This window comes from Populus alba, chromosome 5 (genome assembly GCF_005239225.2).
Source record: "Populus alba chromosome 5, ASM523922v2, whole genome shotgun sequence".
Taxonomy (NCBI): domain Eukaryota; kingdom Viridiplantae; phylum Streptophyta; class Magnoliopsida; order Malpighiales; family Salicaceae; genus Populus; species Populus alba.
Window position 1 is genome coordinate 18,816,771 of NC_133288.1, and position 27,020 is coordinate 18,843,790.

The following is a 27,020-nucleotide window of genomic DNA, read 5'->3' on the forward strand; positions in this document are numbered from 1 at the left end:
ATAAAGATGAACAGTTAGTGAACAGTGTTTACGAATGTGTGCTCGTTGTCGAGCGGCAGGTGTTATTAAAGTTTCACCTGACAATGTTCCACGTGATTGAAAATTCACGTTTCTTAGAATGTGAAATGAAAATCGGCTTCATGACGTGTCATGTAGGGATATGCAGATCCACAAGAATTCCAATTTTTACTAGTTTTTTTTTTATTATTATTATAATGCAGGTGTGTGTGGATCACTGTGGTATGATTTGTTTTGGATTGTGGTATTTTGACAGAAATCTGATTTTTTAAAAATTGATTTTTTTCAGTGTATTTTTTTTATTTTTTTACATGTTAATATCAAAAATAAAAATTTTAAAAATAAAATAATATTTTTTAATATATTTATAAGAAAAAAATACTTTAAAAAATAATTATTTACAATATCTCTATTACGTGGATACAATATTTCTTTGCAAAATTTTCAATTCCAGTATAGGTGACCAGTTTTGGCTAAATTAAAAGAGAGCATTTGAAAACGTGGTTATATTTGTATTTTAAAATTATACATATTTTTTTATATGTTTTGGATTGTTTTAATGTGCTGATTTTAAAATTAATATTTTTTTAAAAAAAAAACATCATTTTAATATATTTTCGATATAAAAAATATTTTGAAAAACAATTATAATCATATTTTTACAGACAAACCACCGTAAGTTTAGTTTTGATGAATGTTAAGTAACCTTATAATGCTATATGAAAAAAAATAAAAAAATTCCTTCCATTGAAAGTAAAAATAAAATCATATTGAACAAAGTAGATATTTTGTATAGCCCGATTGTCTACTGAAAGTGATGCTACAGTAATACGATAAAAAAAACGTGGCTCTATAATCCCCACATTAGTTTAGCAAGATAAAAGTTCACCACCTGGGCTTCATTTATTACATTTCTACAATCACTCGATTGGACCGCAGTCTTACGCTATAGGATATGATTATGGAATCTTGACATTGTATTAAAATCCTACAAACAACGTGAGATATTTACTTAATGATTAAAAATATTTTTTTTTTTTATTAATATAGATATTCAAACCAAATTATATTTATTTTAATTAATTTTACGAGTTCTGAAAACTACAAATATCGCTATAAAAAATAAAACTCTCGTTGTATTCTGTAATTCAATAAATATAATATATTTTTGTGAAAATATAAATTTAATTTTGACAAACATAATAAATTCAAAATACAATTTTTTTTTTTTTTTGAAGATAAAAAGCCAGAGACAACTAGTGTAATCTATCCATTTGAAACAACTTTATCAATAATATATATTAAGCACACGTCGAAGGAAAAAAGAAGAAGCAACAAATGTTAAGGAATGTTTTAAAATTTTCTTAAATTTCTAATATTAAAAAATTAAAATTATTAAAAAAACTAAAAAAAAGAATAATTTAATATTTGTTCATAATAAATATATTAAAAAAAAAAACATCCCAAAACAAAAATAACCTCACATGAACATATCCAGAGAAGTCCAAGTCCACTTGTTGCCGAGGAAGCACTGTTGGGCTTATATGTTGTGTATGACTTGTTTGGCAATTACCATTTTGATCCCGCCTAAACCGAGCAAGTGGATTTCCGGGTTAGCCTGTCAAGACATGATTGGTTAGGTAGTGTACAGGGGTAAAAGTGGAAATTTAGGATTAGAGAGGCTGTATAAAAGAAAAAAAAATAGAATCAGCCTAATTCACATGTTGATCGTAGGAATATACGCGCACCAGCAAATACTGTGTTTAAGCAGGGGTATTTAGGACCTCCTCTCACCTGATTTGAAAGTTGGGATTTTTTTCAAGAAAAACTACCGTAAATTAAAAATATTAACAGAATAATAACAAATTAAAATATTTATAAATTTTTTTTATGGTAATTGTAAATATTTTAGTCAGTTTACATACACCTCGATTTATTCTTTGAAATCCTAAAGATAATAACCAGATAAATCTCTAATAATCCTGAGATTTGTAGTATTCGAACTAGCAATTTCTAGAAACAAATGTAATATTTTATTAGTTGAATTACATCCATCATAATTACATTATTTATAATTTCTTGTTGTTTTCAATAGCCCTAGGCTATAAATATTATGTTTTCTGGCTGTTATTTTACTGATTTGTTTTTAATTAATTGAGTTAGTTTAATAGTGGCTTCCAAGGCAGAGAGCACACGAGGTGGTCATCATTGCTTGACTTCCGAAGGCCCAAATCAGGAAAACAAGGGAATTAATTAGAATAATCCAGCCAATACAGCCAACCAGAAATGGTGAATGTTGGTTGACATCCTCAGAGTGGAGAACCCAATCAAGATGAATATTAAAAGAGATGCACCGAGTCACTCCCAGTTAATAATATAATGATGAACATGGGTTGACTTCATTCCACTTACCAAAGCAATAAAAGGAATTGTTGACTCCTCTACGCGGGAGAAACATGCTCTTGCACGACACTTTGAGATCTCGTTTCAAATATAGTTCTTATGAAAATTTATTGTTTTTTATATAAAGTCGTTGTTTTATATATTTTTTTATAGTTCTATGTGTTTATATAAAAAATAATAAGGTATTATTATAATATATTTTTAAATAAAAAAATATTTTAAAAAAAATAATCGCCAACCTACTACACTCTCGAACATCTTTTTCAAGTAAAACCCACTAACAAAATAGAAGTTCTCACCAATTTTTTAAATATATACATGGTAGTTTCTTTCATTAAAACAGATACTCAATAATTTTATCTAATCTGATATTTAAACTGATTTAAAAATATTTTTAATTATGGAATTAAAAAAATGCAAACAACTCAGAGTTATTAAATAAAATGCTTCGTGATGGTCATAAAAATAAAAAACTATGATGCTGGGAAGAATTTCAATTTGAACTCGGCACCCCCTCCTCCACGTGTTGCTATAATTGGCACGAAAGGAAATTCATGCCTTAAAATTTAAAATAAGAATTTAATAGGAGTTTGCACTTGACAGTGCCCAATTTCTCGTGACCCTTCCCTTAAATTTCCGATTTTTAACAGCTTCAAAATCGGCATCTAGCATCAAAGAAATTCCTCTCCAGCAGACGCCCGAACCAAAACCCAAAAGGCACCGGTCATCCAGTGCTGCCCGAAAAAGAATCGCCCAATTACTTCGAGACACGAAAACAATTTCAGTGGCTGGAAATGCATGGGCAGAAAATACGGTCAGGCTCATAAATATCTGGGAGTGGCTAAAACACTCAGCATCGCCCCTAGATATTTTCTCCATGAACAGTCAGCAAAACAATCAACAAGAGAATCGACAGAAAATAATAATAATAATAATAATAATTATTGCGGTGACGAATAACCAACCAGAAACGAACTACAGATATACACGACTTCCTAGATCTCCGCCTAACTTACACGTGGTCCAATGCTGCTCTAGGAATATATATGTATATATTTTCTTAAAAAAAATCCTGGGTTTTTGCACCAGTTGACCACTATGATTTCTGTGGGACCCATTTCCATGAATGCTTTTATTGATGTTTGTTTGAGACACCGTGTAGTTTGTTTTTAAAAATAGTTTTTTTAAGAAAATAAATTAAAATATTTTTTTTAAAATTTTTTTTTATATCATCACAGTAAAACTATCAGAAAACATGTTAATTTTTTTTTTTAATAAAATAGCATCCAGAAACAGTAACTCTCTCAGACACAACGTCAATCTTGGGTTATTGATAGTGAATTGCATGAATGTATGTGATAAAACGGCATGTATGTGCTTATTCAGTGATATGTCTTAACATACGTGGCACGCTTTGATTTGCTGGAAAATAGCTTCGTGTTTCTTTGACCCCAGAAAGGCGCAGAGATCTGCTTGTTTTCCTTGGTAGCGTATGATGACTAATATACCCTTTACTGACCAGTGCTGCAGTGCAAGTAGGAGTCCAATTTTCTTTTTAGGTTCAAACATTGTTGCAATTTTTTCGTATTTGTTTGATCTAAAAGGAAAAATAAACCATCGATAAAGATATATAAGGGATAACGGGAAGTCATAAAAAATAACAAAAGATAATATGGATCGGATATATTTTAGTGAAAGTCTTTGTCAGGCCAACATGCTATCTAGTGTGAGTTAAGTTTGAGAGGTAAAACCAACTTTTTTTTTTAAAAGCAAACCTTAACTTCACAGAATATTTTTTCTGAATAATTTTTTTCAAGAAATTCAATTTTAAAAAAAGTAAAAAAAATGATTAGCAATCATGATTGAGCTGAAATTAAAAATAAAATCCCATTATTTCTAAAACTAATACTTTATTGAAAATTATTCTCCAAAAAACCTAATACGAAATGAAGGAACACGAGCTTAATCCATTTAGAAAGGGTATTCGACTACAAAAGCAAGCTTGTGCAGACAAAAACTTTTTCTTTATCTGGTAATAGAGTGAATAACAAGATTTATATAGAAAATAAATGCAAGCTATGTGTCATCTAGGCACATAACACTTCACTTGTTTTTTCTAGTATTCTGACCATGATGATGTCCGAAAAATTATGGTTAATATTTTTTTTAATTTTGATACAAAACATCTATAAAACATCCTAAATACTTTAATAGACTCGTATATGGCCTCAAGCAACCCAGGAATCACCCAAAACTCAAAAATAAATCTGAAACAAAAAAACAACTTTACTGGTCCAAATCTACCATCTTAAACAAAAGTGAAGGGCAAAAAACCCAAATTCAAATGAGACTTACTAACAAAAAAAAAAAAACTTGTGATCATAATTGGTGTCAACATTTCTTCCACTATAATCTTTTTCTCTTGTATCTCAAACTAGGAATTGAAAAAAAAAAAGAGTTTTGGATTAAAATTAAATTTGTAAAAAATAGAGGGACCATAAACTTATAATTTGAAAAGTAGGAGGAACAAGGTGAATTTTTTGACCCAATATCGAAACCAATACTTATTTTCCTTTTTCATTTTCATTTTTTATCCTCTTTCTTTCGATATTACCCTTCCTCGAGAAATTTCAAAGCAAGTGTCCTTTAATTTGGTCATAAAAGGTTAAAATCGCCTAAAAAATGTTTGAGGAACAAAATGAAAAAAATATAAAAATTATGAATAGTGAGTCCACGTTTAAAACGTGAGGGTGTGATTAATGTTTTTAGAGGAAAATTTGTTTTTAGCTTATACAAACATCTAATTAAATAAATTGATAATTATATTTTTAAATAAATAAAAAAAGTCATTAATGATAACTAAATGCAAAAATGGAAAAAATCAAAAGATAAATATAGATCAAGATATTTGTTCCTACAACATGGAATATTTACCTGATGGTATTTATGGATCTATTTTTACCATGATCTGTTTTTTATCTAGTTAAAGAACAATATAAATAGACATATATGAATCTGGTTGAGTAGAATAAAAGGGAAAAAAATATCATGCAATATTGCACATGTTATGAATATTGTCTATTTTTTTTTTAAAAAAAATCATCTATATAAAACATAAATTATATATATATATATATAATATATATATATATATATAAATGAATCAAAATAATATCCCAAACATTAAAAACATAAAAAATAATTTTAAAAAAGATCAATTCAAGAAAGGCTAAATAAGCAAAATAAAAAAAAAATCATAAATGAGGGATATTTATTGAAATATAAATTAAAAAATATTTTTTTAAAGGATGCCAATTAAAATAAAAACAAAAATTATAATAAAAAATAATAAAAAGACAACGATAGTCTAGGTATCATAAGTGCTTTAAAAAAAAACAAACGACATGAGTTGCAAGCCCAATTAAGTTTAATAAGTTGATTTTATATAAAATTTCTACAAGTAAAAGATCACAATAACTTGAGGAAAAAACCTGAAAAGTATGAAATTGGATAAACATGTAGCATGAGTTAGCGTGATTGACATGTAATCTAGGTAATAAGAGGTGAGTCAACCCTGGTTATCATTCAAAACTCATAGCCAATCGTTTTCTTTTTAAATAATATTGAACGATGGATTCAAAAAATAAAATGAGCTAAAAATAAAAGTGTCAACTTCGTGTTAACTTTTAAAACATGTGACCTAGTTATTATACTAAAAGGAAACATAAATTTAAAAAAAAACCACAAAGTTCAATCCCCTGTAAATCAAACTTTGAAGGGTGAAACCAATAAAAAAAAATCAAATATGCGAAGATCTTACAAAATTGTAATTAGAAGAACGAGGGTGAAGATCTAAATAAAAAATAAATTAGAGGGAACCAAAATTTTCTGATTGGAGGATCAAATTTGAGAAAAATAATAAACCATGAAATTTGATTAAATGATAAAATTGAAAACAATAAAATTTTAACAAAAGAATCAATAGAAAAAAATAAAATAAGACAAATAAGAACCGAGTCGGAAAGGATAATACATGACAATATGTAATTGAAGGTCTAATGTTAAAAACAAACCAAAATTTTATAAAAAGGTTAAGAATCAAAATTAAAAGAATAGGGATTGAAATTGAAAAACCAAAATCAAAGAGGGTCGGCATGCATTATTTTTTGGGCAATAGGGAGAATAAAAAGAAAAAAAAAAATGATCATCAATGACAAATCGACTATCCTCCACCATCACAATATATCTCCAAAAAAAGGATGTTAGTGTACTTCTAATGCAGCCGTGGAAGGTGACATTTGATGGTAGGATACCGTCACATGTTTCACTTGTAAGATGTGGTCAACATCCACTTGCTGGAGAGTGCTTGTCACTCAACAATGATTTTTTTTTATTTTATATTATTGAAAGACAAAAATGCTATCGAGCCCACCCAAAAGTTTTTAAAAAACCTAGAAAAAAAAAATACCCCTATAAGGAAGTGTAAAAATTACTTTACCCAATGGGCATCCTAGTTTTTTGTTGTTCATTTTAATAAAATAACAACAATGCCCCTGTACAAAGCTTCAATTTTTTTTATTTTTTTTTTGCATAAAATGTTATTTTGGTAATTCTACTATTCAAATAAAATGCAAAAAGACCCTGTGCATCCAATGATTTTTTCAAAGACAAATATGTATATATGAAAAGACTACAATACCTCAATTGCAAGGTTTTATTTTCATGTAAAGATGGGAAAAATGAGAAAGCATTGTTGATTCATTGTAGACTTCTATAGTGTTTTTCCACTCGGTTTAGAGTCTATTTTAATAATTATAACTATTTATTTGACCCGCATTTCATTGCGGGTCGGATAATTATTTTTTGCAAAAAAAAGGCAAGCTTTTCATTTTTTTAAATTCCAATTATAAATAAAAAAGCATATGCATGTATTTAATTAAATATATTGAGAACTATCCATGCCAGTAAATGCAAAAAACAAAGTGTTAACATGTCTATTCAACTCACCTCGCTGTAGGTCGAATATTTTTTTTCCAAAACAAAAAAAATAATGTGTAGGTGTTCTTAGCATATTTTTTTTCACTAAATAAAAAATATAACTATGAATCAAAATATCGAAGCTTACATAGAATCATATGCGTTAACAAAACTTTTAAAATCTCAACCTAATTTTTTAAAATAATATAAGAATAGAACAATATTGTAATTGTTACAATAAAACACCATTTTCTTAGTATTTTTTATAATATTTTTTCAAAAAAAAAAGTGTAAAGAAATTTTTTTTTTCAAAAATACAAAGGAATAAAGATAAGAAAAAAAATAGTATAAAGTGTAGAGTAATAAATATTCAAAGTGTAAAAAATAAAAAATAATATTTTTTTCCAAAAGAAAGTGCAAAGAAAAAAAAACATCACAAAAAAATAAAGATAATAAGAAAAATGGTAACAAAAATAATTGGCCAAATTTATAATTATATTATTTCTATATAAAAAATCACCATTTCATTTTATTACCTGTATAATAATTACCGGTGAAAGTTGGTTATTTACAACTGCTGTTACTCGAAGCCATATACAAACGAAAAAAAAGTTTAAAATCCAACTAATTCAAAATATTGATTTCAAATGTTAAGATAATTCATTGATTGCATTAGATTTTTCAAATGAAAATTACAAAAGAACCAATGCTGATGATTAAATTAACCACAACATCCCCTGTTGGATATCAATAATTCAATCCAGTCATCCAATTCTTTTACAGCATGGACGATTACTTTGTTCTCATGTTTTAAAGGTATTTTTCAGAAAGATTATTTTTTATATTTTAATGTATTAATATAAAAAAATATTACTTTAATTTATTTTCAAATAAAAAAAACTTTAAAAATTAACTGTATAAAACATAAAATACAAAACGGACAAGACAGCAAGTTGGGGGCGGCGAGTTGCACGGCATACTCGTATAATCGCATTCGTCCACCTGTCAGCGGTACACTTCATGCCTTCTTCGAAATTTATTATGGTGAGCACCTGCATTGAAATTTACAATGCAATGCCCACGAAGCTATACAAATTGTTTTCAGAAGATAAAATAATGAATATAAATATTTATCACACGAATTTAATTAATTAAATTCTTATTTATTCCTAAATTTATTTTTAATCGTTTTAATAATGTGCTGATATAAAAATTAATTGTGATGATATTAAAAATAATTTTTAAAAAATAAAAAAAAATCATTGACATACTTTTCGGCACGAAAAGTTATTTAAAAAGCAACTGTTATAGACTGCTAAACATACTAATCTATGACTTGATTCTTTGGATCTACTTGAATCAATTGATTCAATAATTTACCCGGAAATTAAACCGAGTCACGGACCTCTACCAACGTTGTTCAGAGCTGAGGGGTCCAGATTTCCCTTCAGAAGCTAATAAACGAAGAAACGGAGCAACAAAACTTGCTTGCAGAAAATATATAATATAATATATATTTGGGGCTTCCTTCGTTTTGGAATATACTTTCTCGTACAACGTGAGAGGTCAAAAAATGACCACCATCACAAGGAGGAATGTGTTTAATATGAGAAAATGACTGCAGAAAGGAAGAATCTAGAACGACAAAAAACAATGGCATAAAGTTTACATTAGGAGGTAAAAGTCGGTTACGCACTCACAATAAAAAAACATAGAAAGGAAACATGGTGGGGCCCGTCGGCACCAATCATCGCAGTTTTTTATTCATTCACCAAGGCCATCAAGCATGACAGTTACCCTGCTCCCAATTGGAACAAACTCTCCAGGGCCTTCAATCCTTTACTTGGTGCCTGGTGTTCGTTTCCTGACCGTACACGTGCTCTGCGCTCTGTCATGGTGGGTCCATGGACAAGGATCTTGTCTTGGGCCAATCATCTACCATTTTGAAAAGGTTGGACGGCGGTTCTATGCTATCCTCTGACTTTGCCTTCCATTAACGTCAAGCTCACCCGATTATTTATAAAACAAATCATAAATCACTAGTTAATTACTGATTAGGGCTGCCTGATGCGGTGAGTTAAGGGATTTATTTGCAGTTGGGCTTGAGTAGTAATGGGCTTATATGCTCCCCTACCTTGTATTTGCAGTCTGCCCTAATTCAGATTTAGATCAAGGAGGAGGGGATAACTAATTGTTTTTGTGTTTAAAAAGTATTTTTAATTTTTTTTTTAATAATTTTAGATTATTTTTATTTTTTTTATGTCAAAAATAAAATTTTAAAAATAAATTCATTTATAAGAAAAAATTATTTTGAAAAACAACTATTATCATAATCCAAAACAAAGAAGAGGAGGAGAAGAAATGGGCTGGAAGAGCTGATAGCCCAACGAAACCCTTGTCCATGCAGCCTAACTGACCCTCCATAAGCCCAACTAGACCCTCCTCCATGTGGACCAATCAAACCCTCAAATCTAAAAGGCCCATCCGAAGGTGAGAAAGAGAGGAGAGGGAAGAAAAGGCCAGCCCAACCGAAGCTATAGGGACAGCCCAACAGAACCTTTGGCCTAATCGAGGCCAGGTGGAGAGAAGAAGAAGAAAAGAAGAAAGGGAGAAGGAGAACCCCCGGCCCAACCAAGGCCTAATGGGGAAAAGATGAAGAAAATGAGAAAAAGGAGGAGGAGAAAATAGGCAGCCCAAACAGACTCACTTCATTCAAAAGCCACCGCCTGAATTCCTGTATGCTCTCTTGAAAAACGCAAACCCTATTGTATATTGCTGGCGCCACCCTAGTCTCCGGTGAACTCCAACTTTCTCTGCTGTGAGCACCACCCTTTCTGTCACATACACCGTCTTACTCCTCCACGTGAGTGCCATCATTTCATACTGACTATCAATCTCAATGGCTACTTCCATTGTCTTACTGACAAGGTGGAAGCTAGTCTTGCAAGACAAAATATAAGCTTCCTATTCAACTCTTGAAACAGAGAAATATTGTATATTTGATTTTAATGAAAACAAGTTAGATTGTCCTACTCCTACGTCCTATGCTCTATATGGAAACTTCTTTCCCGGCACTCTTGACTGTGCTGGTACTCATTGCATTAAAAAAGCAGATCCTTGATAAAATCAAGGCAACCTTCTTCAAAAAAATACCAGGTCAATAGTCTACTAGACACATTATTCGACAAATTCCTGAGTCAAAACGAAACCAAAAGATGGATAATATGATGAGTGATTCCCTGTAAAAAAGTAATAAACAACAACAAAGATTACAATCCTTGTTATCCTGTATAAATAAAAATCACTACTTGAGTTCGTATTCCACTCAGCAAAACTCATAGCTCCACCCTCTTGTACTTTCCTCAAGTCTTCCGAGTTCTGTCTCCAAGTATTCCGACATGAATAGTTCCAGCGTCCTCACCATGTTGGGAAAGAAGTTGCAGAAGCTAGCTTCTATCAACAGGAAGAGCACCTCACTGCCAAGAACAACATGGAGTGATGAAAGAACATCTGTGCTTGCTGATAAGGGTCACCTTGTTGTCTACACAATTGATCAAAATCGCTTCTTAATTCCATTAGTATATCTTAACAGTGGGATTCTTAGAGCGCTATTTGAATTATCTAAAGATGAGTTTGGGCTGCCAAGTGATGGACCAATCACATTAACATGCGACGAGGAGCAGATAAAAATCTGGAGAAACCCTTGCTCAAGTCAATTTCCACACGCTGTGCCTTATCATATTCTCTCCAGAATGAAGAACCAACAACCCCGCAACTCCATGTCAATGAGCGCTGCGTTATAAATGGACTGCCTCTGGCTCTGTGAATGAATAAACAATCCACTTCCACTATCTCCTTCATAGCAGGAAAATAGCACCTAGCATTTGTAAGGCCTAGAAGGCTCAAATTATTTTGTCTGAGAAACTTTCCCGTTTCATACCAGATTTACAAAGTGATCAATGCAAAGAAGCTTATCAAACTAGTGAGGAAATGGAAGAAGCTGGCTGCTCTTAGCCGAAAAAGAATCACACTGCCAGCAACCATTGGGAAGGTTGTTGATGAAGATCGTTGTAGCACATCATCCACCGTTGAGAAGGGACACCTTGTTGTTTACAGTATTGATCGGAAACGGTTTGTGCTTCCATTGGAATATTTTAGCAACAAAATTGCTAGAGTACGAGCTATTCAAGCTAGAAGAAGATGAATTTGGATTGCCAGGCAACAGGCCTCTGACGTTGCGTTGTGATTCAGTATCCGTGAAATATATAACTAACATGATCCAGAGACATGTAACCAAGGACATAGAGAAAGCATTGCTCATGTCCATGGCTAGCAGTTACAAAACGCTTTTCAAAATTTTTATTTTTAAATTATTTTAATATATTTATATTAAAAATAAATTTTTTATACAGGCCATTTCACCCAAGCCCAGATCCACGTGGTCTCGTCCGTCTCCAGCGTGACGTGCGCAACCCACGACTATCCCACCTTCCCTTCCTTTCATATTCAACGTTCAAAACTAAAATAAATAAATAAATATAAATACCAACCCTCTGGCCTCTACTACAGGTAGAAGAAACTAAAATTCAGCAGACTGCAAACATCAGATGGTTGGGCCATCCTGGCGCTCTGTTTGCAGAAATGAAAATCTTCTTCTTCTTCCATCTCCTCGTTTTCTCTCTCTCTTTCTCCTCTTCCATCGCTCGCGGCCCTCTCCATTCTTCTCTTCCTTCAGGTCAGTTCCCTCTCTCCAAAACATCGGTTCTGCAATTTATGATTGTTGTTTTCGATTTCGATTACGATTTAGGTTTTAGTGATGATCCGCAAAATAATTGTATTGTTTTATTTATTTATTTTGCAGGTATTAGAAATGGTAGTAGAATTAGTTATTCGGATTCTGTAAGGAGGCAGTTATTCCAGGATAAACCGTCTAAGTTAAGGTATTTTACCATCTCAGTTTCTTTTTTTAATTGATTTTTTAAAGCTTATTTTTATTTGATTTTTTATGCTTTTTGAATTTGCGTATTTTTTTGTTTTTAAACTTAAATGTGGCAAAAATTTGTGGGAACAGTGATGATAGAGCTAAAGGATACATGACTAACTCTGATCTTGAAAAGGCTGTCAAAGAATTCGGTCGAAGATGCAGTAATATTTCTAGGATTTACAGGTTGTTCTCATGATTCTTTGCTGGAAATTAATTGCGGTGACACTGTTTCGATTGAGTTTTGATATACAAATGATTCGCGAAGTGATTTATATATTTGGAGGTTTTGTCGAATATAGTTTTTTTTTTTGTTGGTTTCAAGGTGATTTTGCTGACGTGTTGTTTGTTTCTCTCGTTGAGGGATTCTTGGAATGGATAAATCAGTATTGGAAAGAGTGTCCTTGGAGTTCCGCTGGTAATCGTTTCACTCTATTTAGTTCCCTCTTTTCTATTTTTTTTTTACCTGCACTACATATTTCTTACAAAGGTGGTTTCTGTTTTTTTTGGCTGTAGTGGGTTATTGAGATTTCTGACAAGCCTGGGGAGGAAGAGCCTGAACCTGCATTCAAGGTGAATGATCTTTTACAGCCATATGCATGTATGCAATGTGTAATATTTGCTGCGAGCAACTAGGTGACTGACTTTTTTTTTTCCTTTTGATTTCTCAGTTCATTGGAAATGTCCATGGAGATGAACCTGTTGGTCGTGAGCTTCTGTTACGTCTTGCTAATTGGATATGCGATCACTATATGAAGGATTCCTTGGTATTTCTCTTCTCCTTTCATTACATGTCTGCATCCAAAGTTTTTGAACTTTATTTTGTAGTTTACTTGCATGTGCTTTCCCCCCCCACATCAATTAGCTGCACATTTATTCTTTAGTTTCTATCTATCTCTTCACTATCTCCTTCACACTTATGAATCTTTGACAGACTCTGTGTCTTCTTCCAGGAGTAATCCATTTTTCTTTTCTAAATTAAGCCAAGTTTACTGCCATCAAGAAAGGCTAAGAATTACAGTATTGATCATTTGTGACCATTCCTGGTCACATTATATGAACATTTTCTAACAAAATTTTTTCTTTATTTGTTTCATATCCTTGTTTCAGAAGCTCTCATAGGTAACATTATGTTTGCATTCAATTCTTCTAGTCAAATTAGCCTGATGAATATAGAAATTTCCTGTTGCTTTGTGCACCAGTTAATAACTTGCACTACTGCAACAAAGCATGCTTCACAGCAATATCTGGTTCATTTTCAAGTCTTCTGTTATCTTACAGGCCAGATTGATTGTAGAAAATATTCACCTTCATATTCTTCCATCCATGAATCCTGATGGTTATTTTTTAAGGAGCCGTGGTAATGCTAACAATATTGATCTAAATCGAGATTTTCCAGACCAGGTACGTCATTGTTGTCACTGATTTTGTTATTTTCTTGGGGCAAATCCAGATATAACCTGAAATCAATTTATTATACTCTGCTATGATGAGGATGAATACTACAATGTGTAACATGTTACAGTTCTGCTCTGCATGTTTTTATCTTATGACACAAGTTGCAAGCCTAACTGAAAAAAAACCTTTAGAATCTCTGAATCGTTTTACCATGTCAAAAGAATTCTAATTGGAGTAATTTCTGCAATATATTTTTCATGCAAGTACTATGATTGGGTTCCTTTTCTTTTAAGAGATGGACCAGGAGGGGAAAGAGAGAAAATAATAAACAGTTTGAGATTAATAGCATTGCTAAAATATTAATATGTGGGATTAACTATATAATTGTGGTTTTGATAGTATTTTGTCCAACAAGTGGTCCAATCATTGGTTCTGGACCTTTCAGGTTGAGATTGAAATTCAAATAATACTCATATGTAATACATATGTTGGAACTTGAACATTTTTTCTGTGACTGAAATGATCTTATCTACCAGGACCTAGTCCTTGTGTCCAAATTGTTTGATCCACAATCAAGTAAAATTATAAAATTGCCATAATTGTGAAATGAAATGTTCCTGCATGTTGCTATATTTTATATACTAGTTAAATTTTGTTCTACATTTCTTTTCTAGACTCTGTTGTGAGTGAATTATGATAAAGAATTAACCAAAATGAAATGCCAGTTCTTTCCACTCAATAATGACATAAATGCACGCCAACCAGAAACAAGAGCAGTTATGAATTGGCTGAGAGAGATACAATTTGCCGCGTCTGCTAGTTTGCACGGGGTAATGCTTCGTCTCCTTTTTTTCCACTATGTTACGAATTTGGTGAAAGCATATACATACCATTTTTTTTTTTATTAAAAAATAATTTAATTTTGTGGTTTCTTTAAGCTAAGAGTGATAGGCACTTAGTTTGACATGTTACCGTGTACATTGTATGTTGTGATTGAATTAAAATACAATTTTTAATTCACATGAAGAGGGGTGAAGTAATCATACAGGTATGTAAACACCTGCTGGTTCTTATATCAATGTGTGCCCAAAATAGCTATCAAATTCTTGAACATTGCGAGTGGCATTCTTCTTGATCAGAAATGGAAGACTTGATCTTCATTCATTCACATCTGTTCATCCTGAAATTTAAAACTCGTCTTTTCTTCCTTCTTTACATCTTCACACTTTCAACATATCATTGTTGCTGGGTTGACTTGTCCAGCCAATTTCAGCCGATTCCAAAGAAATGAACTTTTTTATGGGCTTTTGTGAGTGCTACTAAGTTGTTGAAAACACAGGGATGTGGATTTGTCTTGCTTAATCATACTTCTTAGTCTTGCCTTTTGTTATTCTAGGGTGCCCTGGTTGCAAATTACCCATGGGATGGTACTGAGGATAAAAGGTAATTATGCCTATTGCATAGATATGTAACTTGAAAGTAGTACCTCTTTCTTCATGTTTCGTTACTGATCCTTTAGTTCCTCCGTACATGCTATCCATTTGGTGATTGTTAGACTATTGCCATGCTGACCATGCTTATTCAAACCCATTCCACTTATTTCTGCATTGTTTCTTAACATATATTTTTCTTCAATTCGGCCATTGATCATTAATCTCTTAGATGGTTTATTGATTCACACCTCTTTTTTATAGTTTAGGTTTCCATAAAAAAAACTGACATGTATATTAGGCATCATTACCATGATGTGGTTTCTAAACAAATCTTTCCTTTCAATAGTTTTCTTATGGCTGTATTTCAGACTTAGTGTATGCATGGTTTAGGTTCTGCTAGTATATAATTCCATAAAGATGCCACAAGTAATTTCATGAAGCTGATCTCTTGTTTTTCTGTTTTTTTTTTTGGCTCCCTAAATGCTCTCACTGACACTGAAGACACCATAATTAAGTTGCCTTGCAATAATTTTTTATGCCCTGCCTAGAATTTCTTTTCTGTTTTTTATGCACTTAGCTTTATCTTGTTATGTGCAACCAATTTCAGGAGAAATTACTATGCATGCCCCGATGATGACACATTCCGGTTCATGGCGAGTGTCTATAGTCATTCTCACCATAACATGTCTCTGAGCAAGGAATTCCCTGGAGGAATCACAAATGGAGCGTTTTGGTATGGCAAGTTCAAAACTGTTTCTTATGCACAAGAACTGCACTGGCATAAATCATTCTTCAAGAGTATATCTTTGCACTTGTATAAGTTTTGCTTTTCTTTTCCTTTATTTGTTGCTCAGTGACTATATTAACCAAAACTTGTTGCAGGTACCCAATATATGGTGGAATGCAAGACTGGAATTATATACATGCTGGATGTTTTGAATTGACCTTGGAGATTAGTGAAAACAAATGGCCTAATGCCAATGAGGTCTGTTTTTTTATTTTCAAGCTGTATGTGTTTAATTGTCGGTACATCACCCCTGTGACCCTCTCCCCCCACTTTGCTTTATTCCCTTCCATCTTACAGTCATCCAATTGCTTAATCTGTCTTGCCATGTACCTGGGCAGCTTCCTACTCTTTGGGAGTACAACAAAATGAGTTTACTGAACCTTGCAGCTAGCCTTGTGAAGGTAGGCTGCAGTGTGGCAATTAATTTTTTGTTCTCATATATTCATATATTAGTTTTTTTCCTGCTTTTTGTAACATCTATAGTAGGAACCCTCATAAATGATTTTCATGGCAAAGACACATGCTGTCATGCAAATGAGGATTTTAAAAATTTTATTTATTGAAATATATACAGCCACTTTCATACCTCATAAAACATTAGTTTGGATGAGTTGAATGTGAATTTGATTTGAAATCCAGATATCTAAGCAACAATACTATCCATGTGGATTGCATATTCATGTTATTAAAACTAAATATCATTATTGTTTGTTCGATTAAATCATTTTAGATAATTTATAGGCTCAAGGAGATCACAGTTTATTTCTGAAGTCATACCAATTACATATATCTGATTTACAAAGTGTCAAATCATTATCTCAATGACTTTTATGCTTAAAGACAGGAATACATGGAAGGATCTTTTCGTCAGATAGTGGAATGCCACTCCCCGGCTCTGTTACGATCAAGGGAATAAATTACACAGTAAGTTCACAACCATTTATATATCTTGTTTTTTATTGTTCTCTATTATTACTAGGGAGTTCTAGTTTGTTCTGCTGTCCTCCAGCACATTGAGATTTTCTTGTTGTGGATGTTGTAATATCTATCACCGAAAACAAATTATTGTCTTGTTTTTGCCCTGCATCAAGAAATCTTTCAAGTCTATGTAGTGTCTCTATTCAAAACCATAGCATCATGTGGTATGTCTCTGCTCTACTAGTGGGAAAATTATTTGTTTTTTATTTTCCCTTTTCTCTTGAGAACTGTTTCAATACTATGTAAAATGCATCTTGACATACTTTCATTTTGAACTTTTGGGTTGGTTATTACATAATAACATTGATTGGGATATCAAGCTCAAGCTTCTGTATTAGCTAACCAAACCAGTGGGCCAGCCCTTCAAGGAAATGTTCTGTCATTGCTTTGAAACTTGGTGATTTGTCTTGATATTTCTCTGGTAACATATTCCTTACTCCTTAGCAACTCCTTAACTTCAATTCACAGGTTAAAGCTAGCAGAGGTTTTGCTGATTACCATCGGCTACTTGCTCCAGGGGAGAGATATGAAGGTATGTCTTATATTGATGTGTACCAAAACATGAGGATTAAACTTTAGCAATTTGGCAAATCATGGAGTCTCCTTAACGTTTAAAGTAATCAAATAGTTCTTCAAAATTGACAAAACAGTATCACTCATTTCGGTGCATATTGTAATGTTTGAAAGCCAATCTGTTCCTTAAGTGGCAACACGACAATGCTGAGCCAAAATATCACCCAGAACATTGTTCCATCCAAAAGTAAAAATTGTGGAAGTTTGAATTGTAAATGAAATTATTAATCTTATGAAATGTTAAATCTTATTCTGATTTAATAGCCTTCATTGCATGTTCCCAACAGTATTATGTAGCCTTTGATTTAGCTATTAGTTATATCATTGAATTACATGGGGTAAAATGTACCAGAGCCCCTGTACAATTATTCAGTCAGAGTGCAAAGAGTCCTTGAATAAATTATTCAGCACAAACAATCCCTCAATAAAATCAGGGCAAACCATTCAGTTTTTTAAAGATAACATGTGCCAAGCCCTCCTAAACTGTTAATGAAAGCGCAAATAGTCCCAAAACAAAGTATTCAATGCAAATTAGGTCATTCTATTAAGTAGGACTGGGTGTCATGTGCTACACACATGATTTTACTTGAATCCATATTGGATCGAAACCTGAAGTCACTTAACAGAAGGACTAATTTGTACTCTTAATTTTGTTCAGGGACTATTTGTTTAGAAACTCTTTGTGCTTTGATCAATAGTGCAGGGACCTCTAGTTCATTTTACCCTATTATACACCTACATTTTTTGGTTCAAAATCCGGTATGATCTTGCAATACTATATATTAGATTTAGTGGGTGGTTTTAAGATTGCTGTCCCATCCCCGCCTGGAATTCTAATATCAACGGGGCAACTGTTTCTGTAGTTATGGCCAGTATGCATGGGTACAAACCAAAAACCACACGTATCTCACTGGAAGAAGCAGCCATGACTCTGGACTTTATTCTTGATCCAGAGGTCACAAGCAAGGGGAGCCTACGAAGTATTAATGATTGTAGGTGTGAAAACAAGTGCGGGCTTGAAATTTTCTGGAGGGTGCACTCAGAGGTTTATTTTATCTTGATTGTTGTCTCTGTATTCCTTTGCTTTTTATTGAAGAGGAAGCTGAAAGTCAACATTTTAAACCGTAGACAGTTGCCTAAAAGGTCAGTTCAGGTATGAGGTATGTATGCACTAGCTTATACGAAACCTTTTACAACAAAAAATACATAACTCTTTTTTCATTATTTGCAAATCTGCTGTCAAACTCCTAATTATTTGTGCAGTAGGCGTCAGACTTAGAGACTCTTAAGAAACTAATGCCGAGTAGTAAACATTGATTTATGTAGACGTGGAACATTTATTCATTCTTATAGGAGTAAAATGTGGAGTGAATATCATGACATCACCATCTGCTGGAGCTAGAATTTACTGATTGAAAAATGTCTTTCTGCCGTTCATGAACCTGCAAGGCTTTAGTAGCAACATAGGAATCATCACAGATATCAATGGAGCGTCTAAAAGTCAATTCAAGAAATTAATAAAAATCAAGAATCTGAGTGGTACCAACCGGATAAAAAGGAATTGAAGCCACCACCCTGGCAGGCGATGAAAAGTTATAATGATTATATATTCAAGAACCTCCCTTTTCCAACATGTCCCAATATTAAAGAAAAATGACAGCTTAATTTCAGTAATATATTTAAAATTCATGTCTGTCCAGAGAAGAAAACAAATACAAACTTTGTTTCTCGGCTGAGTTTATGTAGTGGATACCTATTAGCGTGATTATTTCTTCAACCAGATTTTACTATTATATTAAAAAAATATTTTAATTTAAAAATTTAATAATTATTCTTCCTGACATTACTCGCAATGAGCTTGTTATAGCCTAAGAAAACCCTTTTGTTCAACTTTTATTTTGATTTGTGCTTGATTTTTCATGCATTTATTTTTATTATTGTATAATTAAGTAAAAATAATCTTAAAAATATAAAATTTTTAAATTTAGTGAAGTCCATAACAAAAAATCATGGATTTACCAATTTAAACAGCAAAGCTTGAATTGATTTAATATATTCAACATTCTCAAATATAATAAATTACAAACAATCAAAGCGATTTTTTTAAGATAAAAGTAGAAATAACGTGAAGTATGCTGAAGTTGAAATATTATGAGATCCCATAATCAAAAGGTCCTCCTCCACATTAACGAGATTCACGAGAATGTTTCAACCCAGAGATTAGCAAAGTTAAATCTTGCTCACATCTTAGGCTGTGGGCACCTTTGAGCGAGTATTTGCTTTGTCTTTTCAAGGACACCAAAGAAGATTGCACCTCCAACACCGATCCATAATACTCTTGGTCCAAGACCCTGCATCAAATGGTAGAAAAGTGAAGCCTCATGTGATCTGCTGCAACCTGTTCATTAAAATTTTACTTCTGAAGATGTTTAATATCCTTTTCCGAACATTACTCCTAACTTATCAGAAGACATCTAACGTTTTCACGTTTTTTGGAATTTGTAACTTAAATGGAAGCACAGTTCATGGCGTGCATGTTATTGGGTGATCAAGCTTACCCAGGTTTGAACCCTAACACCAAAAGGTCTTTATTTCATTTTTTATCAACTGAATGATATATATATATATATATATATATATAGAAGGACAGGTTCCCCCTTTTCTAACTAAATGGTCTACACTTTCTCAGAAAAACCATAAAACTTAATATCTAAGGAGAAAATCAAAAGGCAAAGTCATCAAGAACACTCCCAAGAGCATAAAGATATGGGGGCACAAACTATCAGTTATCCACGATCACAAGACTTCGGGAGTAACCACATCTGACTTCTCTAAATCGAACAACAGCAGGTGCTGTTGTTTTAGTAAGGAACATAACACCAGATTTCTTACCTGAAAAGAAAGAATGGACACTAGGAAGAAGGATATAAAGTTTAAATGGGAGTACAAATTGATATTTATATCAACTCAACTAAGTCTAACTAGTTTGGTCAGCTGCATGGAACCATCTCTTGTATTCAGCTTTGTTTATTTGGGTTAAGTAACTTGAGAAGTACATTGAAAAGTGAGAAGGGTATATCGCTTCCATTGGCTTTTTGTGAAGAAAAAAAAAACGAGGGTGGTCAGAAATAGGTCCCAGGTTTGAGCAGCTGTACCATGTTATTGAAACCTAAGGATTTGCCTCTGGATTTGTGAATATATCTACCAAAACAATAGAAAAAATGAAGAAGAAAGAATGACCGCCTCATTTTGATTATTTAAATTGTGGGAAGAATGATAAGAAATGAACCAACCTTCAAAAGAGCACGGGTTCCTTCTTCTTTTGCTATGGTCCTGGCACAATCAAAAATCCCTTTGTACTGGTTAGCAGATCCCTGAAAGATTTGAACAGACAACAAGATAGAAGAAGATTCAATAGTAATTTTCCACTAAAAAGGAAGAGGAAACTGATAATCAAGCCGTGCACAAGTTCAAAAGATACGGAAGATTTATGAAATGCATTGAAAGAGAACTTAAACAGATTATCTCTACCTGGACCATTAATCTGGTTTTCACTACATCGAGTGGAGTAGTCATGGCTCCAGTTATTGCACCTGCACGTGAACTAGATTAGCTGAGAGATTCTCATGAAAGGAGAGATTTATATACAAATGCAACTAACATAGGTATTGTAGGACACATAATGGAGGATTAATGAGGATTAGACATGAATTTTTTATCGCCCCTTCCATTTAGATGGAATATCAAATAAATTTCTGAAAAGAAATAAGGAACATCAAAGAAGAAAATTATATCCTTAAATGATAGGAATGAGTAACATAAGACTAGTAGGTCATATCAAGAATCGGTGCTTGAAGATGGAAAAAACTGCAGCTCAGAATAGCCAGCACATCATTTATAACAAGCCAAGGACAAAAATAGTTTATGTAAGGACAACAGTAGGAGTGCAAGTACCAAAAACTCCAGAGAGTAAGGTGAACTTAAGCTTCTGAGAATGCTTCATTACCAGCAAAAGCACCAACTATAGCGATCTCCGCATCCTTCGGATCTCTCTTTGCCTAAAGAAAAACACAATAAAATAGTCATTTCTCCACAGTTTCTTAATAAATTCACCCGCAGCATGTAGAACAGTCACATGAGATTCATTAGTTTCGTCTTAACATGATGTAAAGAAAATAATAAGATCCACAATAGCCAGGTAACAGAATTGTTAAAAACACATGCAAATAAATTTTAAGGGCCTCTAGCTCCGGTGAGTAAAAGAAAGCTTACCGCTAACTTATATCCCATTAGCATTTGCTCATAGATGCAAAACTGAATTGCATCAAATGGCAAGTCTCTCAATAAAAAGGATCCATACCCCTGAAAGTTTAAAATAAACAACAAAGTTCATGAGATATGCTTTCACATGCATAATGGCAAGCAAGGCAGGGGGTAAATCAAGCAGCACTGTATAGAAATGGTACACCAAATGACATGTAGGTAGCTCTGGAAAAAATAATGCTTGTCAGAACTATTACACTATCAGAACCTAGTCTCATGCAGGTAAGCCCATAATAAACTTGGAAGTGCTAAATCAAATTTTAAAATTTGAAGTGTTGCATACCGCATAGAGACCTTTAAAACCCTCCTCAGAGACAATAAGACGGATGGCATCAGGGGCTGAAGCAAATTGCCCAGTTTGCATCCTTTGCTTAACAACCTGACAAATGTCCGGGGAGAAAAGACCTGATAAGAACCAAAGATAGGATGGAGAACAAAGAAGTATGATTAATTACCTCTGTTGGCACACGAACAAGAGAAGAAGCAGCACCTCCAATGGCACCTGCAGTCTGAATGACGTCACGTACCCTATTAAATCACCAAAGAGAGGCTCTATACAGTAGATGGAACCTAAAGACTCTCTCCATTGCAGAAAAAGAAAGAAAAAAAGAAGGTGCACAATATGCAACTCAGAGCATGAAAGTGAAGGACCTGACTTTTCTATAGGTTATTTTTCAAACAAGTTTCAACATAGTTTAGTTGACGATGCACAGGGCTGAATTTGGATCCTTCTTACTAGTGTGTCAAGCAAATTTAAAAATGCCAAAGTGATAGAAAGGACTTTCAGGGGAAATATTTAAAGACTGGTAGCAAATAAAAACACTGCTGGATTAAATAGCATTCTTCATGAGAATTAGTTTACCAACTTGTAGTGCATTAGGCAGGCATCTTACCAGCTGGGCTAAGGCACTGAGGTTTTCGGGCAAAGATTTTAGCAATTTCTGCTTTGTGGGTTCATATACGCCAACAAATATAGCAGAAGCCCTGCAAAACAAAAGAGATAGATCCATAAACTGCATGCCACCAAACACAAAAATAGTTCATAATCAAGATGACACTAAGTGCTAGTTAAATTCAAATTATGAAAAAAGGAAACATACAAACAATGTACAGATAAGAGCAGCAAAACAGAACATAGATACAAAAGTACACCATATTTTCACCTATCCAACAGTACACTAAATGATTGTCTATTTGCGTGCTCAAGTATGTACTGGATAGGTGAATATACTTTGAAACCAAATACTCACGGTAAGACACCAGCAAGATTTCCAGCCAATCCAGAATAAAGACCCTTGAAATTGATTTTCCCTCCACCATGAACAGCCTAACATGAAAACCATGTACAATTGATTATCATCACAACTCGAATAATAAAAAGTTTTATAACTTGTATAACATGTGCAAAATTTGGGATTCTTTTTGTTCAAGTCTTTTCTTTTGACTCAATAGAATTCTTTTGCACATCCACTGTAATGTATAGTTGCAATTCACATGCCACAGTTTGAAAAGTCCTCCTCCCTACCAAATATATGAAATTTGCTTTGAAAGAAGTGTCAAGATATTTAGAATCACCAAGAAAACATAACATTTGGACATAGAGCAACCATGTAGCATAACTTCGAATAATGATCAAGCAGCCACTGTGTAGCATAACTTCGAGTTATGATCAAGCAACTAGATATAGTAAAAAGAGTAATTGCACTCGAGTAACCACAATTTTACCAAGAAAATCCAGCACAATCAAAATATGATGGCATCATGCAACCATGAAATAGGGGTGGTGAAGAAAAAGGAAATTGCATTTCTGTCAGAACTAAGCTCAGTATAGCACAATACATGGAATTTCTTTTCAAACTTGAAGCTAGTCTGTAACATTATGGTATTGGGATGCAATGCGGAGCAAAAACTAAAGCAAATTGAGATAGAATAAGCCCACTTGCCTGCAATCGAGTTTTAATTGTATCAATAGGGTATAAAACTGCTTCTGCAATAACACCTGCAGCACCTCCAGCTATGATGCCCTCTGTAAAACCCATAACAAAAATTTAGGAAGCCTATTGTAGAAAAGTTAGAGGTTGAGTTTCCAATCTTGCTATTTTATCAACAAAACACAAAATCACAAGGCTGGCCAACAGAACAGTGAGATCCTCAAATTTGCAAAAAACATGCAGCCAGGATCCTGAATACCATCTATATTGATTTCCCAGATATAAGCTGCAACAGTTGGGTATATGGACATGCTTTTGGCATTCAGAAAAATCGAAGAGATTTTCATTTTAGCAACAGTTATCACTTTAAGGAGGAAAAATGGTGGCCAGCATGAAGCTAAAGTAAGGCCGCTGAATATCTAACCTTAAAAAGATACCAGTATTACACATTGGACTTGTCAGAGACATTAGAAACGCTTCATGGCATTAAGGCGTATATATTTACACACACACACGCAATGAAACTGTGAATTTGCAACTGAAAAAGAGAGAGGAAAAAAAAAAGAGAAATCAGATCTCATGTTAAAAATAGATTTAAAATTCCCACCAAAGTATATGTGTGAAGATAATTGCGATAAACTAACCAGCCCTTGTAAATTGATGAAATGTATTGCCACCATTTTTCTATCCAAAAAAGACTTATTCATAAGATCATGCACAAAAGTTTATTGCAGATCCAATTTAATACAAACTTACCATACATCGCATGTAAGAAATAAAATGGTTTGTTCTCAGCTGCACTGACTGATGCGAAAAATCTACACGGAGGCTCCATTGGAGAATTGCACCTCTTATACTCCAATGCACCTGTAATTTCATTTCATTACATTGCTGAAAACAACAAGAGCAAGAGAAGACAATAAGTCCGATAAAGAAATCAACTTCGGAAAACAAATAGCAATGCAAATACTCATCAAGTCCTCAGAGAACCAAGCCGTCATCATTGATTCATGTGGATGCCAGACACCCATTATCGAATAGAATACCAAGGCTAATACAAGTCAATCCTTCAGCGAAGATTGAGGAAGCCAAGCAACAAGCAATACAAGGATATAAAATGGAAAAAAGGGAAATCCACAATTTTACCACCAACAGTTACTAAAAAGAATTAAAGCGAGTTCCAACTTACCAAGAGAGATTTTCTGAAAAGCTGGTGCATCCATTGATAGATAGATAGACAGGCACGGCAACACAAAAAAGAGCAGCAGCAGCAGCTACAATCAATTAATTACTTAAAAAAAATCATTAATCTAGTAATAAAATGCAGTTTCCGGAAGAAGAGAGGCACTGGTATAAAAATTCACGGAGATACTACACTACTAATCTTCTTATCCTGTTTTACTATTTGAATTTTCTGGTACTGAGAGCAGTGATGAAATCGAGGACTCTGCTGTATTTCTACTGCAAGTGGTGATTTACCGGGACACCCCTTGCCGTCCCTGCCTCTCCCAACCTACGTTGCCCCGTTTGGGAGTGTTTTATAAATATAAATCCCTGGATTTTTTTTTTCCTTAAATTAAATTTTTTTAAAAATAAATTATTTTTAATGTTTAGTAATATCATGAAAAAATAATTAAAAAATATTTTTTAGTATTTAGGTATATTATGAAAAATAAACTGTAAAATAATTTTTAATATTTTTTTTAAATTTGTTAAAATAAAAAAAAATAAAATTTACAAATTAAAAAGTTGAATAAGAATAAAATTAAAAAAAAATATAATTTTATAAATTATTTTAAATAAAATAAATAACAAGAGATTAAATCTAACAGATAAAAAAAATTAAAAGATGTTGAAATTAAAAAAAATTATAATTTTATAAATTATTTTAAATAAAATAAATAACAATAAAAAGAATAAAAATCAAATTTGATAGATAAAAAATTTTAATTAAAAAAATGATAACAGAAAAAGCAAATAACAATCATAAAAAAGAGGATCAAAGTTGATATAAAAATCAAATTCTAATAAATAAAATTGAAAAGAAAATTAAAAAATATATATAAATAAAAATCAAAAGTTTGAGAATTAAATTTGATATAATCAACAAATAACATGACATTTCTAAATTTTTAACAATTTTTAAAAAGTGTTTTTCGTCCAAAATAAAATGAAAATATTTTCCTGAAAAACCAAGTTAAATTTTTCTTTAATTGAAAAATATGTTCCGTTAACCAACTTTTTTGAAGACAAATAAACGGAAACAAACGAGGTCTAAGTTTGTTAATTTTTTTTTATGTTTTTTAAATTATTTTGATGTGTTAATATTAAAAATAAATTAAAATAAAAAATAATATTTTAAAATAAACAATATTATTTAGAAAAGTACTAAGAATAAAAATTTAGTAATAAAAAAAAACAACCGAATTTTAAATGACAGTACAATGAGGGGCAACCTGGAAGTTGGAATGGCTAACACCAATTTTATGAAGGAGAGAAAAGAGAAAGAAAAGTCGGCTGGCAATGGTTTATCATGAATCAATCAATATACACATGTCACTTCATGTGGATGAGAATGACACGCTGCATCGAGCATCAAATTTTTTTCTCAATACCCCCTAACGCGAACAATTAAAAATGAGCATCAAATTAAAAAAAAAAATAAAAAAAAATGAGACAATTGCCAGGGTTGAATTTTAAAAAGGATACAATTAAAAAAATTAATACACAAAATTTTTTTTTGAGGTGTAAATTACCAAAAATCTAAAGCAAAGTATCCAAAGCAAAAATCTAAAGAACACATCACAATTTGAGGTGCACAGGTGCAAATTACTGGTGTAGAATTATTACTATAAAATGTGATGATTTTTGGTAAAAACCAAGTTGTAGGATTACCTTCTTTCCCTCAAGCTTTGAAGGAACAGTGCCTTCAACGATGTTTGCTGCCAGGCCCTCAACAATGACAGTTTTTCCGACACCAGGATCACCTACAAGACAAGGGTTATCCTTTCTTCTTCTGCAAAGTATTTGCGTGACACGCTCGATCTGTTTTTGCCTTCCTCCTACCTGGTCCAGCTTGCCCTGTAAAATGCCATTTAAAGAAGCCAAAGTCACTGGTTCCGCAAGAACATGTGAGAAAAAGAAATCGGGTTTTACCTCTTGTGCCATTTTTGTTAAATCAGTTCCATACTTGTTTAGCATATTTGCCTTGAACTGTT

At 32.7% G+C, this 27,020-nt stretch overlaps 2 protein-coding genes across 5 annotated transcripts; one reads left to right on the forward strand and one right to left on the reverse strand.

Annotated features, from left to right (window-relative positions):
- Window positions 1–11,914: 11,914 nt before the first annotated feature.
- Window positions 11,915–18,780, forward strand: LOC118061796 (carboxypeptidase SOL1). Its single transcript, XM_035075371.2, has 15 exons — window positions 11,915–12,133; window positions 12,260–12,338; window positions 12,470–12,565; window positions 12,767–12,797; window positions 12,896–12,952; window positions 13,051–13,146; window positions 13,661–13,783; window positions 14,503–14,607; window positions 15,174–15,220; window positions 15,818–15,943; window positions 16,093–16,195; window positions 16,336–16,398; window positions 16,838–16,921; window positions 17,444–17,507; window positions 18,412–18,780. Exons 1-15 carry the CDS (start codon window positions 12,040–12,042, stop codon window positions 18,705–18,707), a joined length of 1,464 nt encoding a protein of 487 aa, XP_034931262.1. The 5' UTR covers window positions 11,915–12,039; the 3' UTR covers window positions 18,708–18,780.
- Window positions 18,781–19,627: 847 nt separating this feature from the next.
- Window positions 19,628–25,311, reverse strand: LOC118061794 (S-adenosylmethionine carrier 1, chloroplastic/mitochondrial). Of its 4 annotated transcripts, XM_073409071.1 has the most exons (13): window positions 24,992–25,311; window positions 24,559–24,669; window positions 23,815–23,897; window positions 23,122–23,198; window positions 22,765–22,855; window positions 22,327–22,380; window positions 22,155–22,250; window positions 21,821–21,910; window positions 21,555–21,606; window positions 21,080–21,141; window positions 20,842–20,922; window positions 20,704–20,749; window positions 19,793–19,899 (listed from the first exon to the last, which is right to left on the reverse strand). In XM_073409071.1, the coding sequence occupies exons 1-12, from the start codon at window positions 25,023–25,025 to the stop codon at window positions 20,708–20,710; spliced, it is 873 nt and encodes a 290-aa protein (XP_073265172.1). In that variant the 5' UTR covers window positions 25,026–25,311; the 3' UTR covers window positions 19,793–19,899; window positions 20,704–20,707. The 4 variants fall into 4 exon arrangements, with proteins under 4 accessions (XP_034931258.1, XP_034931259.1, XP_073265172.1 ...); XM_035075367.1 differs by lacking the exon at window positions 20,704–20,749 and having other exon boundaries at window positions 19,628–19,899; window positions 24,992–25,309; XM_035075368.2 differs by lacking the exon at window positions 20,704–20,749 and having other exon boundaries at window positions 19,628–19,899; window positions 24,559–24,693; window positions 24,992–25,309.
- Between the last annotated feature and the right edge of the window lie 1,709 nt (window positions 25,312–27,020).